This window comes from Sus scrofa, chromosome 7, assembly GCF_054392235.1.
Source record: "Sus scrofa isolate SSC_HxYL_T2T_F1_AM1 chromosome 7, Sscrofa_HxYL_maternal_Yorkshire_Landrace_v2.0, whole genome shotgun sequence".
NCBI lineage: Eukaryota > Metazoa > Chordata > Mammalia > Artiodactyla > Suidae > Sus > Sus scrofa.
This window is the reverse complement of record NC_139389.1, coordinates 104,254,038-104,267,082: the sequence shown is the minus strand read 5'-3', so window position 1 is coordinate 104,267,082 and position 13,045 is coordinate 104,254,038. Positions and strand designations below refer to the sequence as shown.

Here is a 13,045-nt window from a genome sequence, read left to right as displayed (position 1 = left end):
AACTCCAAATTAGACTAACTCTGACACACCCTGGGCTCAAGCAAGTTTGTTTCACCCTCATCATCATCTACTGTGGGCCCCAAATCTCTGGAGGATAATACCCAAGCACCCACAGGCTATCCAGGTCATGTAGGGCTGGGAGAGACAGGACAGATGGAGGCAAGAATTACATCCCTCCAGAAACAAATACTAGCAGGGGATCCTTCCCAGGGGCTGGGGAACCCTGAGCAGCTCAGAACCCAAGTGTTATACAGATCCCTTGCCTTATCATTAAGCTATCACTGGAGACAAGCTTTAAAACCTGGATGACCATGGAATTACCATCCAAACTGGGACACCTGTGATAACAAAAGGGCGAGCCATTCATAATTACGCTGGAAAAACACATGAAGGGCTATGATGATAGACCCTCCATCACCATTGAGGGAACAAATCCAAGAGGAGGAAAAGGCAAACATTACCATTTCTCGCTCTCCCTCACATAATTGCAAAATAAAAGCATAAACCTGTCAAATTATCCAAGTTCACCCACCACTGAGCAGGTAAAACTGTCAATTTCCAGTAGAGACCCCAAACTAGGTACATTTGTCTGCCTGAGGTTTTTCCCACGGGCACAGTCAGCGCTGACCCTTTGGTCCGTGCTCAAATCAGAAGAAAATCCAGCTGATAGTCCTTCTTATATGGGGACAGCCAGGACCTCAGGATGGGAACACAGATTTTTCTTTTAAGTATTAAGCAGCCACTCCCTGGAGGTGTAGCAGTGGGGAGTACTTCCTCCCCTACAAGCGAGCGCAGGGGGCAATCCCATAATTCCACATTCAGCCTGCAGGGGGCAACATCTCTGTAGCAATGACCACGGTGCAAGTGCTAGGGCAGGAAACACTTTTAATTGGCCATGGGATAGGGTTTCGTTTTTGTAAAAAATCAGATCAATATATTTCCAGTTAGCAATTTTCACCCCAACATATTTTCACAGAGATGTTGCTCTTTTTCTATTTACAGCGTTAGGTACAGAGTAAGTTTTTAACAAACAAATACTTATGAATTGATCAGTTGGTTGAAGGTAACCCAGACTTGCCTGAGGCATGGAAAGTACAGGGGGAAAGACGAGGAAAGGAATTAGACATTGGTGAATGTGCGTGACGAAGCACTTTCCTCTCTAGTTAATCGCTTGCTCAGGGGAAAAATGCATTTGCAAATTTCCAAAAGATCTCTCTCCAAGAGCAAACCAGTATTAATTTTCTTTAAAAACAAAAAAATTGAAATAGTGATCCTGGTTTATAAACCTGTCTCATTTGAAAGTCCATCTTACATACAGGTTAGATAAATGAGTCCCAGGTGTATGCAGATTTCTACATAATTTAAAGCTTTTACATTTAGACTTATGCCTTTCAGATGCATTGATTCTGAAGCACCTCCACCCCTGTTCCCCCCTGAGGCTTGGAAAAGACTGGCCGAAGCCATCCAAGTTCACCCACCACTGAAAACGGACCACTGAAGTTCGTTTCAGCGGGTAGCCCTGAGCCAAGAGCAGAGCAGCCCGCTGGCCTTGGCTGGCCTAGCAGTAGCCACACACTCGATTTGAGTCAACGACAGTCCTTTTCCCCCAGCACAAGGCTGCAGGCCCCTGCCCCGTGGCCATCTGTCCACCTCGCAGACTGGGCTCTGTTTGCCCAGCAGCAGAGGATCAGCACCTGTAATACCAGCAGGGTCCCGAGCACCCTGACCCCCGGGACACCCCTTTGCTGGAGAGAACAACAGACTCAGGCAGTTTCGGAGGGAAGGCCTGGAGGGAGAAGAGCAGGGCAGACAGCCTGTCCGTGGGTGAGGGACACACAGTCCTCAGCCCCCTGGAGAGCTGAGTCTTTTACATAAGCTGCAGAGAGATGTTTTGGCCTCACCCCTGATAACTCTGGGCCAACTACTGGCTACCGGCCTTATCACAGGCACATCATCCAGGGTTCATGGTCACATTATTTCCCCGGGGAAAATCTTCTGCAGGGAGAGGAGGCAGCACGGTGATCACAGCTGGGCAGCTGAGCAGACATCTGGAATTCCACGGACCAGCAGGGCTGCTGTAGCTGGGAGGGAGGCCACCTCCCTGCTCAACCAGGAGGTGATAATGCTGGGGCCAGGCCACTTTCTTCCACTTGCTGACCTGCTACCTGTCCTCTGGGAGAGACCCTCAGCATCGCCACCAGCTGAAGCTCTGACCCAGGCCCTCAGTTCGTATACAGGGCGATTGTGGTGGGGGGGGCAGTCATGTCTTCCTTGGAGGGTGCCAAGACTGCAGGTGGGCAAGCTCACCTGAGGAGGAGAGGGGAGTGAGTGGGTGATCCCTCAGCCAGGGCCCAACTCAGCAAAGGCGTGTGTGGCAAGTGTGGTGTGCCACCAGCCCAGAAGCTGTTATGCCAGGTCTGCTCTTCCTACCCCACAGTGTGTCGACATGAGGGGCCTTGACTGAGGAATGCTTATGGGTCTCAGAAGCAAAGGGAGGGTTAGGACGCCCCAGGGAAGCAAGTGTCAAGGTGAGGACGGTGGCAGAGTCACAGAGAGGGACAGTGGGCGAGACAGGGGGTGGTGGGCCCTGCCCACCTGACTCCCCAGCCAGAAAATCTCTCCCTACCACCAGACCCCTTCTCCCTTTACCATGACAACCAGGCAGCACCCAGCCTGGGCCTGCATGAGCTTGGCCTCAACCCAAAGGTAGGGTCTGGGGTGAGCGTGAGGGAGGTGGCCCCCTGTCCTTTGAGGTGAGGCTGGCCTCCCCTAGGTGGAGCTCGGGCAGAGGAGCCAGGTAGAGCTGGGCCTCCCCCTGCCGTCCCTTCCCGCCCCCAGCCAGGAATGAGGAACTGACTTGGGGGGGGCAGGGGAGGCGCGCCCATCACTTTCCGCCCCGGGGAAGCGCAGAGGGGGCTCCGGGCTGGGGCTGGGTCGCCATGATGTGGTAGATGGACTCCCGGAAGCGCTGGTCCCGGCTGAGCCGCTTGGCCACCTCCTTCAGCTCCTCCATGTTGTTGGCTTCCAGCTGGGAGGTCATGAAGGACTGGGACGGCTTCACTGGGGAGACGGTGGCCCCGCGGGCCGGCCATGAGCAGCCCTCCCTCCACTGGGGCACAGCCCTGTCACCAACGCCGCCCGCCCCCCACCCTCCTCATCCATGCGCCAGCCCCTCGCATCCACCGGCTCTGGCGACGCTGGGAGAGGGGCCTCCGGGAGACGCCCCGAGGCTGGGAGGCTCCGGCCGCACCGTCAGGCCTCCGGGCTGGGCCAGCCCCTCCCCGTCCCCCCCTGTCCTGCTTCCTCCCTTGTCACCCACAGCCGGCGAGCATCCCACAGGCCAGGGCCCGAGGTCAGCCACACTCACCGTCATTCCAGGACGTGCTGGACCGGCGTCGGTGGAAACGGCAGCTTTTGATGCGGCGAGTGGCCGCCTTGTGTATGTACACCGAGTTCTTCATGATGACCGGCATCTTGGCCTCCAGCTCCGCGTTGCGGATGCACTCTTCAAAGAACCCTGCGGCCCCAGTTCCACTGCATCCTCCCCTCCTGCCCGCCCCGCCCCTCCCCTCCCCTCCCCAGGATCCTGGTGGGGTTGAGAAGGAAATACGAAGACCCCACCCCTTGGGAGACCAGCGCCCCCTGCCAACGGGGGTGGAACTGCAGGCTTTCCGCCCACCCCAGATCCAAGAGCCAAAGGCGGCCACGCCAAGGAGAAGCCTGCGGGCAGGCCTCTGGAGAGGAGCCTCCATCAGCACCTCTGGGTCCCCCAGTGCACAGCAGGCCCTGTGCGGCTCCCCAGGGCCAGGACCGCTGGGCAGAGCTCTAGGGCTGGGCCAGCACCAAGGGCAGGGCTTACTCTTCAGATGGCTCACGTCAGCCCGCATCCTCTCCTCCTTCTCCTTGTTCCGCACCTTGGAGTTGAGCCCTTGTTCCAGGCTCCGCAAGGCCCCCTCTGCCTCCCGCAGACGCCTCTCCAGGTCCATGCGGACCTTCACCTCTGCCTGAGGGCGGAGGCAAGGAGGGGGACGTGGGTCCTGGCGGGCAGCTGCCAGCCCCAGGAAGCCCTCCCTGATCACCCCTGGCTCAAGTGGGCTTGCGCACCTCCAGAGTGCGACAGAAATTGCCACACCCTGCTTCATGTCTCATGCCCTCCACCTGACAGTCGGACTTGGCCTGTGCACACAGCAGGTGTCTACAATGATGCCCCGCGCCATGCGGGAGGCCAGGGCTCCCCTCGTCTGTACCTGGCTGATGCAGAGATAAGTCAGGAAGCTGCCCAGTGAGGGCAGTGAGTCTCCAGGGGAAGGGAGAGCCCTGAGCACCACCCTGGCAGCTGGGCCAGCACCTTAATTTTTGTTTTTTTAGGGGTTTTTTTTTTTGGTGTGTGTTTTTAAAAAATCTTTTTAGGGCCACACCTGCAGCACCTGGAAGTTCCCAGGCTAAGGGTCGAATCAGAGCTGCAGCTGCCGGCCAACACCACAGCCACAGCAACTCAAGATCCAAGCCATGCCGGCGAACTACACCACAGCTCACGGCAACGCTGGATCCTTAACCCATGGAGCGGAGCCAGGGATCAAACTGCACCCTCATGGATACTAGTTGGGTTCTTAATCTGCTGAGCCACAACGGGAGCTCCCCGGGGCAGCACCTTGAGCTCGCGCTCGGCCTGCTGCTTCTCGGCTGTCAGCTCCTGCAGCGAGTTCTGCAGCGCCTGGGACTGGGTCGAGTAGAACTCCCGCTCCTCCTCCAGAGCCCGCGAGCGCTCCTCGTTCTCCTTCATCCTGCCCCAGGGAGAGCGCTCACTCAGTGCCTGCTCGCTAAGGGAGCATCCACTGGGAGGGCAGCCCCTTGGAGGGACCTGGCTGGAGAAACCCAGATGCCCTGCTTTGTGAGCCCTTGAACCTTCTGGGTCCTATCCCCCAAGTGGTGACGCGGGTGGTGTGGTCAGTGGGGGGAGTCTTGGGTCCAAGTCTTGCTAATTCTCTGAGCTCAGGAGGGTCCTCCAACCCCTCTAAGGTTCAGTTTCCTCATTTGTAAAAAAGGGGCTGAGAGGACCTGCCAGGCTGCCACATGGCGCTATTAGATCGACCCCATGACAGTCTGTACAGGTCACATGACTGCAAGAGACAATTATCAAGTCATCTTAGGGTAGCGAAGGATTGCTTCCTATCTTCCTGGTGGGGAAACTGAGTCCTTGGCAAAAGAAAGTGAGCCACCCATTTGATCAAGGCCAACTGAACCCAAGAGCCCAGGTATCCAGTTCAAGCAGAGTCACCCCAGTGGATTCAGAGGACTCCCTCACCGCTTCTCCGCCAGGAGCTTCTCCTCCAAGAGCTGCTGCATCTTCTCCTCGATCTGCCTCAGGTTGCTATGGAGACCCCCGCTGGGAGGGGGCTTCTCACTCTGATTGGCCAGCGCCTGCAGCTGGTTCTCATTCTCCTCCAGCATTTCCAGGGTTTTCTTCTTCTCTATGGAGAGTTCCTGGCATGGGGAGGGGGGGAGAAGAGGAAGGGGAAAAGCCTAAGTCAGTTTCCCGTCAAGGCTGCTGTCACCTGCCTTTCAATTCCAGGGAAGTGGTGCCCTCCTCTCTGTCTTCCGAGGGTCACCTGAAATGTCTTCATCCTTCCCTTGACGTAAAAGGCCAACCAGGGTCTCTTTGCTCCCACTGCAGTAAGCTACTCCTCCACTGAGGGAGCCAGGGGAGCCAGTGCGGCTTCCAGTGGCACCTGCTGCAATGGGGACCCAAGGGCCCAGCACCATGAGCTGCTGGGGTCCTTGTTCCCCCAGGGACAAGTGAGGGAGCATGTTGGGCTCATGTGAAATGCCCCACCCCCTTACAGGAACCAGCCCAAGAGCAGATTTAAAATTCTCCCCACTTATCAGACTGGGATCTTGCACTCCTCAGACATCCTGGAGTTGAAACTACCCATGTGGACCACCTCCTCTGATTTGAGTCAGAGAAAGATAACCAAATAAAGGCACCACAAAGCCCCAGGCAATCGAGGGAGAAGAGAAATCTTGCCATTTACAAGGCAGTTCATGAACTGTGCATCCCCCACGATGTGCCTGGCTCACTCAAGGTCCTGGGCTTGAAGGGACCTTGAGCCATAGTCTAGGGAAGCTCACCATTTGGAAAACACAACCTCGTGTGTCAAGTGCAGGACAGGCGCACAAAGTGCGGTGGAAACCCAGAGCTCAGAGCAAATCCCTCCCTACAAGAGTCAGGGAGACTTGTCGAAGGTGAGTCTTCGAAGGAGGTGATACTTAGAAGGAGGAAAGCATCCTCCAGAGAAGAGGTGAGCGCACATCCTGGGTGGCAGGTGCGGAGGGTGAAGGGCGTGGCTTCCCCAGCATGTGTGCTCAGTGGTTTGAAGCAGAGGTTGGGTCATTGTGCTAAGTGTGGAGGGGCAGCAGAGGGAGAAGGGCCAGGAGGGGAGGAAAGGCTGTGGCTGGAGTTCGCACCTTGTCCTGGACACATGCTGCCTCCTCCTCCCTCCGTTTCTGTGCTCTCACGTGGAGGTGACCTGGCAGTGGAGTTCCCTGAAATGTTCAATTTCACCTGCGAGCAGCTAAGTGAAGGAGCCACGAGAAGGAGGTGGTGGGCCGCCCATCATCCACCCAATCACCCATTCCTCCATCTTGTATACAAAGTATAAGCACTGAAGAAGCTGGATTTCCTAAGGCCATGGTCACAGCAAAGGCAAACTTGTATTTGCCCCCTGGATCCTGCTTTGGGCCTCATGAGTTGGCTGGAGTTCCCAGTGGTCCACAGAGATGAGTTAGATGAGCGGCCTTCATGCCCTGTTCCCTTGCAGATAACCCTCTGGTTGGTAAAAACCACAGCCCATGGCCTACCCAGCCAGCCAGCCAGCCAGGGGCCCCTCACCTCCAGTGTCTGCTGTAAGGATTCCGTGAGGTGCCTCAGCTCCTTTTTCTCTTGCTCCACACCCTTGAGGCATCTTGCCGTCAGTTCTAGCTCCCTGCAGGGACAGAGGGCTGGTTATGGCAGTGCCCATCCCTCCCAGGCCCCTTTGTGGCTTCCGCTTTGCCTCCCTCTAGGGCTCAGAGGGGGTCTTTGGAAGGTCAGTCCCTGTGTGGCTGGGTCCTGCCCGCAGCTATAGGGGCCCAGGGCTGAATGAAGGCTGACGTCTCTTGCTCCAGGTGCACGTACATCTCTCAGAATAAATCCAGGGCCACCCCAAGGGCAGAGAGGGGTGATGGAGAAACCAAGCCCTCACCACCATCCTTCCTGGACAGCCCTTCATTCTCACTCGGACATAGGATGTGGCTGGGACCCTTCTCTGGGGTGACAAACTCCTTTGCTGTTTGTTTTGTGTGTGTGTGTGTGTTTCTTTTTGGGGGCCACACCTGTGGCACATGGAGGTTCCCAGGCTAGGGGTCTAATCAGAGCTACAGCTGCAGGCCTATGCCACAGCTGCTGCAATGCCAGATCCTAGCTGCATCTTCGACCTACACCACAGCTCATGGCAATGCCAGATTCTCAACCCACTGAGCTAGGCCAGGGATCAAACCCGCATCCTCATGGACACTAAGCAGGCTGGTTACCGCTGAGCCACAATGGGAACTTCCCTTGCTGTTTTCTTAACAAGCCTGGGCCCCCTCAGGCCCTTACACCCAGTTGCCACCCTCCTGCTTGAGATGCCTCACCCTTCTGTCCAATGTTCCAACTTCTACCCACCCCTCAATCCAAGTCTACGAGAGTCACACATATATCTCGGTTCCTACGACCCAAGGAATCCACGCTATGTCTTGGAGCACCTGGCTGTATATTCCTGTATTGATGCTCCTGGGCGTGAGCCTGGTTTTCCCAACCAGACCCTCAAGGGAGAGGACTTATCTTCTATTCTAATGTCTGGCAGAATTCTGAAAGTGAGTAGGTACTTGGCTATTAGTTTGGGAGATCCTCTGAGCTTCTCCCCACCCCCAAATACAGTGTCTAATGGCTTTCAATTTTACACGAAAATTCTTTCCAGACTATCGCTGATCATTGATAGTGATGGTGAAGGTGATGATGATAACGGCGGCGGTGGTGCCAACAAGCAGCACCACCAACAGTACCCAGAGCAGGTGTCTCCAAGTTCATGGATAGGTTGCATCAGAATGACCTGAAGAACTTTTTTTTTCTTTTTAGGGCCGCACCTGAGGCATATGGAGGTTCCCAGGCTAGGGGTCGAATAGGAACTGTAGCTGCCAGCCTACACCAGAGCCACAGCAACACAGGATCTGAGCCACATCTGTGACCTATATCACAGCTCACGGCAACACTGGATCCTTAACCTGCTGAATGAGGCCAGGGATCGAACCTGCCTCCTCAGAGATACCAGTCAGATTTGTTTCCACTGAGCCAGGATGGGAATTCCCTGGAGAACTTTTTATAATACAGATTTCCAGGTGCTAGCTTCAGGAGAGTCTAATCTTATATGATCTGATCATCCAATCATCTAATCTTAAATGATTATAATGTGCAACTGGGTTTGCCAACCCTACGTGGACTACAGATCCCAAGGGAAAGACATCATTAGCCAGAATACGAAGCGACTACAGGAAAGACAAGGGACATCGGGGGTTTTGGCTAACACCACCTGCAGACCAGCCTGTCCTGTCTGCCCCAGGAAAGGGAGGTTTGGTGGAGGCAGGAGGGGCTTGTGGCTTGTGGGGATGTCTGATTGCACCTGCTTGTGCCCCATGCCCCAGTGTGCAGATGTGGCCCCCTGGAATGGGGTCTATAGCCTTTTCTGGGCACACCCCAAGGCTTGGACCATTGGGACAACAAATCTAAACCAAGTTATCAAGTCAGGGGGCGGCTTTCCAGCCTTATGGGAAACACGGGTCCTCCACGCCCTGACCTGGGCGCGCCTTCCTCCCGCCCCTCGGGTGCCATCATTGCCACCTCTTGATCTGCTCCTGTTCCATCTTCAGCTCCTGAACCACCTCCTCGAACTGCTGCTTCTCAGCTTCCAGCACCTGGTTCAGGCGCTCGAGCTCCTGAAGAGAACAGGAGAGAAAGAAAAGAGTCATGGCTGCAAAGGGCTCCTGTGGTCCGGAAGCCCCACTCTAACCCAGGGAACTGTCTGGGGTTCAGCACAATCTGGACCAGACTTGGAATGAGGCCCTGAGGAGCCCTGGGCCCCCCTCAGTGACCCAGTCTCAACGAAACCAAAATCTGGGCTGGGCTGGGCTGGACTGGGCTGGGCTCATTTAAAACGCACTCAGCATGCTGAGGGCCAGGGTTAGGGATGGTCTCAACATGATTTCCTGCAAATGGATGTGATGATAATTCCCTAGATGGCTGCTTTGCTGGGCAACTTCAGTCATTTACACCCTAAGGCGTGTTGGCCGGTTCCCAAGTCCTGGAGGGAAATCCGTGTGTGTATATTTCCATTAAAGATCCCTGGAGTGGCATTTGTTAGAAGAAGCAAAAAAAAAAAAAAAAAAAAAAAAAAAACCACAACCCATTCCCAACCCCACAGTCAGAGAATAAAGACTTTTTCCTCAAAGCATCTGAGCAACAATGAGCACAGGTGTCTGCAGCTTCCCCTGTCTGTACTCAGCCCTAAGGGCACAGGAGAGCCAGAAAGCCCAGGGCAGGCTGGCCCCGGGGGTCAGACCAGTCCCCTTGGCAAAGCCAGCAACATGAGTGCTTTCCCAGCAAACAGGTGCCACCCCAGGGTTCCTGTTTTCCTGGGGTTCAATGGCAGGTGTGAACGGGGGGACGCTCCGAGTGAAGGGTGGCTAAGAGCATCTTGTGACAATTGTTTTGTTCCTCCATATGTTATGCCGTGGGAGGATATTATTTCTAGATCCACTTTCTGCCTCATCTTCTAGCTCTAAATTATGCCCTCATTTTCCACCCAGGGGTTTTGTTCTCAAGGATAATGGTACCCTGCTAGGGAGTGGGGCTGCGTGTAAGAGAAGGTGCCATTGGATTTGAGGAGAATCAGAGAAGAAATAAAACCCGAAGGGAAAGGAAGAGTCTGATTTTTTTTCTTCCTTTTTATGGCCATACCTGTGGCATATGGAAGCTCTCAGGCTAGGGGACGAGTCAGAGCTGCAGGTGTGGTCTACACCACAGCCACAGCAACACCGGATCCAAGTTGCATCTGCGACCTACACCGAAGCTCACAGCAATGCTGGATCCTTAATCCACTGAGCGAGGCCAGGGATCAAACCTGCATCCTCATGGACATGATGTCAGGTTCTTAACCTGCTGAGCCACAATAGGAACTCCATCCTTAAAGCTTCTTATCCCCAAAGCCACAATTTCCTTCCCTTCTAATTATTATTGGCACTTTGGGCGTGGCTTACTAATGGTCACCACGAGGACGGCTCACAAGTGTTCTGATGACCCTCCGGGCACACGGCACGGCCACAGTCTACCTGCAAAAGCCGGGTGGGCCCATGGGACTGGCTGTGGCTAATGGAAAGTGAGCATCAGTATGTTGCCTTCACTTCCAGGCAGACGCCTTTAGGACACAAGGCAAGATGTGCCATGTTCCCTTCCCTGCCGTGGCAGCCAGTGCTGCTGCAACAGTGAAGGCTCCACTAGCCCAGATCCCTGAAAGAGGAGGCGTGAAGCAGAGCCCCCAGCTGTCCCATGTAGCTGAGAAATAGACCTTTGCCATTCAAAGCCACTAACATTTGGGGGGCGCACATGGTAGAAACTGACATAGCCATCCATATATAGACATGATATAAATACAATTAAAAATGTATTATTGTAGACACAATCCCCCCCTTTTCTTTTTGTCTTTTTAGGGCCCCACCCATGGCATATAGAGGTTCCCAGGCTAGGGATCCAATGGGAGCTACAGCTGCCAGCCTACGCCAGAGCCACAGCAACCTCAGATCCGAGCCGCGTCTGCAACCTACACCACAGCTCATGGCAACGCCGGATCCTTAAACCACTGAGCGAGGCCAGAGATCGAACCCGCAACCGCATGGTTCCTAGTCGGATTCATCTCCTCTGCACCACGATGGGAATTCCAACACCTCCCCTTTTTAATGAAAGAGTTTAAAGGTTTAGCAAGTTTGAAAACCTCTATTTTAATACATTCTCTGACACATGGCATTGCAAATGACGATAAACCTCTCTGTGGCCTCAGATTCGGAAAACCTTATTATTTCCTCTCTCTGGTGGCTTCTGCCTGCTCTGGCAGGGCTCTTCAGGGGCCGGGGGAATTTACAGGCTCTAAGCATCCCTGAGCTTAGACCTGAAAAATCACAAGGGCACCTGGCTCCTGCTGCTTCAGAACCAGATCACAGGCCATCTAGAAGACACCATCCCACAACCTTAGCCTCTCAGTCTGGAGAGCCCCTTTCTCCAACATTCCAACTTGCAAATATTGCCCTTTACTTACTATTGTTACACTGGGACATCTTTTTGTAATTGAAAATGAGAGAAGGTAAATGATTCGAACCCCATGGAAATGTCTTTGTAGTGCTGGTGGGAGGGTCACTAGATACAAATTTGGCAATTCGGCAATAGGCATCAGGTGTCAGAAAAGTTATTGCCCTTGAAGTCAGTAATTGCACCTATAGGAATCTATCCTAAGGAAATAATTAGAAAAATAGATCGAGACTTATGCACCAAGACATTCACTGGGACATAACTTGTGATAGTGAAAACAGCCTGGATGTCCAAAAATAGATGAATGAACATCACATACGATGCCTCAGTGCTCGGTCATGTTTTCAGGGAGTTCCCATCATGGCTCAGCGGAAACAAATCTGACTAGCATCCATGAAGAGGCAGGTTCGATCCCTGGACTCGCTCAGTGGGTTAAGGATCCAGCGTTTCCATGAGCTGTGTTGTAGCGTGCAGACCCGGCTTGGATCTGTCATTGCTGTGGCTGTGGCGTAGGCTGGCAGCTACAGCTCTGATTCACCCCCTAGCCTGGGAACCTCCATATGCTGTGGGTGCGGCCCTAAAAAAAAAGGATGTTTTCAGAGAATGTTGACGTGGAAAATTGCTGAAGGTACAGTGTTAACGAAGGTAAAATTAAAGGTGTCATGAAAAAGGCCATAAAGCTGAATATCTCATATGACCCTATTATGTTTAAAATAGATATAATAATAATATATAGGAAAAAAAGACTTGAAGGAAAAATACTTAAAATTGACCATAGTTGTCTATCACCTGTGGAGTTAAGGATAAAATGTGCTTTCTTCTTCATGTTTTCCAAATTTTCTACAAGGAACATGATTTCTAGCATTGGGGAGAAAGTTCTATATTAAAAGAAAGACAAAAGACACTCTCCTTCCTGGTCACTCACTTCTTTTCCATCATTTGTTCCATCTGGATGATTTTTTTTTTTTTTTTTTTTTAGGGCTACACCTGTGGCATGTGGAAGTTTCCGGGCTAGGAGCTGAATCCGAGCTGCAGCTGCTGGTCTACGCCACAGATCGAGGCCAGGGATCGAACTTGCATCTTCAGGACACTATGTCGGATTCTTAACACAATAAGCTCAATGGGAACTCCTGGATGACTCTCAAATGAAGCTGATGTCCAGGTGTAGCCTAAGAATGCTGACTGGAGTGGAACACAGCGTGTAAACCTGCACTAGCCAGAATTAGGGCCACACCTGCGGCACATGGAGGTTCCCAGGCTAGGGGTGGAATTGGAGCTACAGCCGCCAGCCTACACCGCAGCCACAGCAACGTGGGATCCGAGCTGCATCTGTGACCTACACCACAGTTCATGGCAATGCTGGATCCTTAACCCACTGAGCAAAGCCAGGGATCAAACCCACATCCTCCTGGATGCTAGTCAGGATCATTAACCACTGAGCCACGAAGGGAACTCCATGGAACCTTCTATTCTTTTGGCCCAAGATCACGTAAGTGTTTGAGGCACCCCTGCCGCTGACTGAGGTCAGCTGAGACCTGCTGCAGTGCAGCTTTTCCCCACCACGTCATGCTTATCCTACTGATTTTGGACCCAAGTATGAGACTGGAAAGAAATCGCTAGACAGGAACGTCCAGCTCCACGAGAGGAAGAGCTTTCAAATAACCGAGGGATGAT

At 53.5% G+C, this 13,045-nt stretch overlaps 1 protein-coding gene across 10 annotated transcripts in view; it reads right to left on the bottom strand.

The window, feature by feature from the left end:
• Positions 1-868: 868 nt before the first annotated feature.
• Positions 869-13,045, bottom strand: part of PLEKHD1 (pleckstrin homology and coiled-coil domain containing D1) — a 34,688-nt gene continuing 22,511 nt past the window's right edge. The window contains exons 1-9 of one of the 10 annotated variants that reach the window (XM_084966378.1): positions 10,031-10,401; positions 8,915-9,009; positions 6,890-6,983; positions 5,306-5,484; positions 4,652-4,784; positions 3,860-4,004; positions 3,368-3,517; positions 2,858-3,060; positions 869-2,307 (exon numbers count right to left, since the gene is read on the bottom strand). In XM_084966378.1, coding sequence (XP_084822504.1) covers positions 2,885-3,060; positions 3,368-3,517; positions 3,860-4,004; positions 4,652-4,784; positions 5,306-5,484; positions 6,890-6,983; positions 8,915-9,009; positions 10,031-10,039 — 981 coding nt within the window. In that variant the 5' untranslated portion in view covers positions 10,040-10,401 and the 3' untranslated portion in view covers positions 869-2,307; positions 2,858-2,884. Of the gene's footprint in view, positions 3,061-3,367; positions 4,005-4,651; positions 4,785-5,305; positions 5,485-6,470; positions 6,573-6,889; positions 6,984-8,914; positions 9,010-10,030; positions 11,960-13,045 lie in introns of those variants that run through there. The other 9 variants (XM_005666329.4, XM_084966376.1, XM_084966377.1 and 6 more) reach the window with 9 other exon arrangements.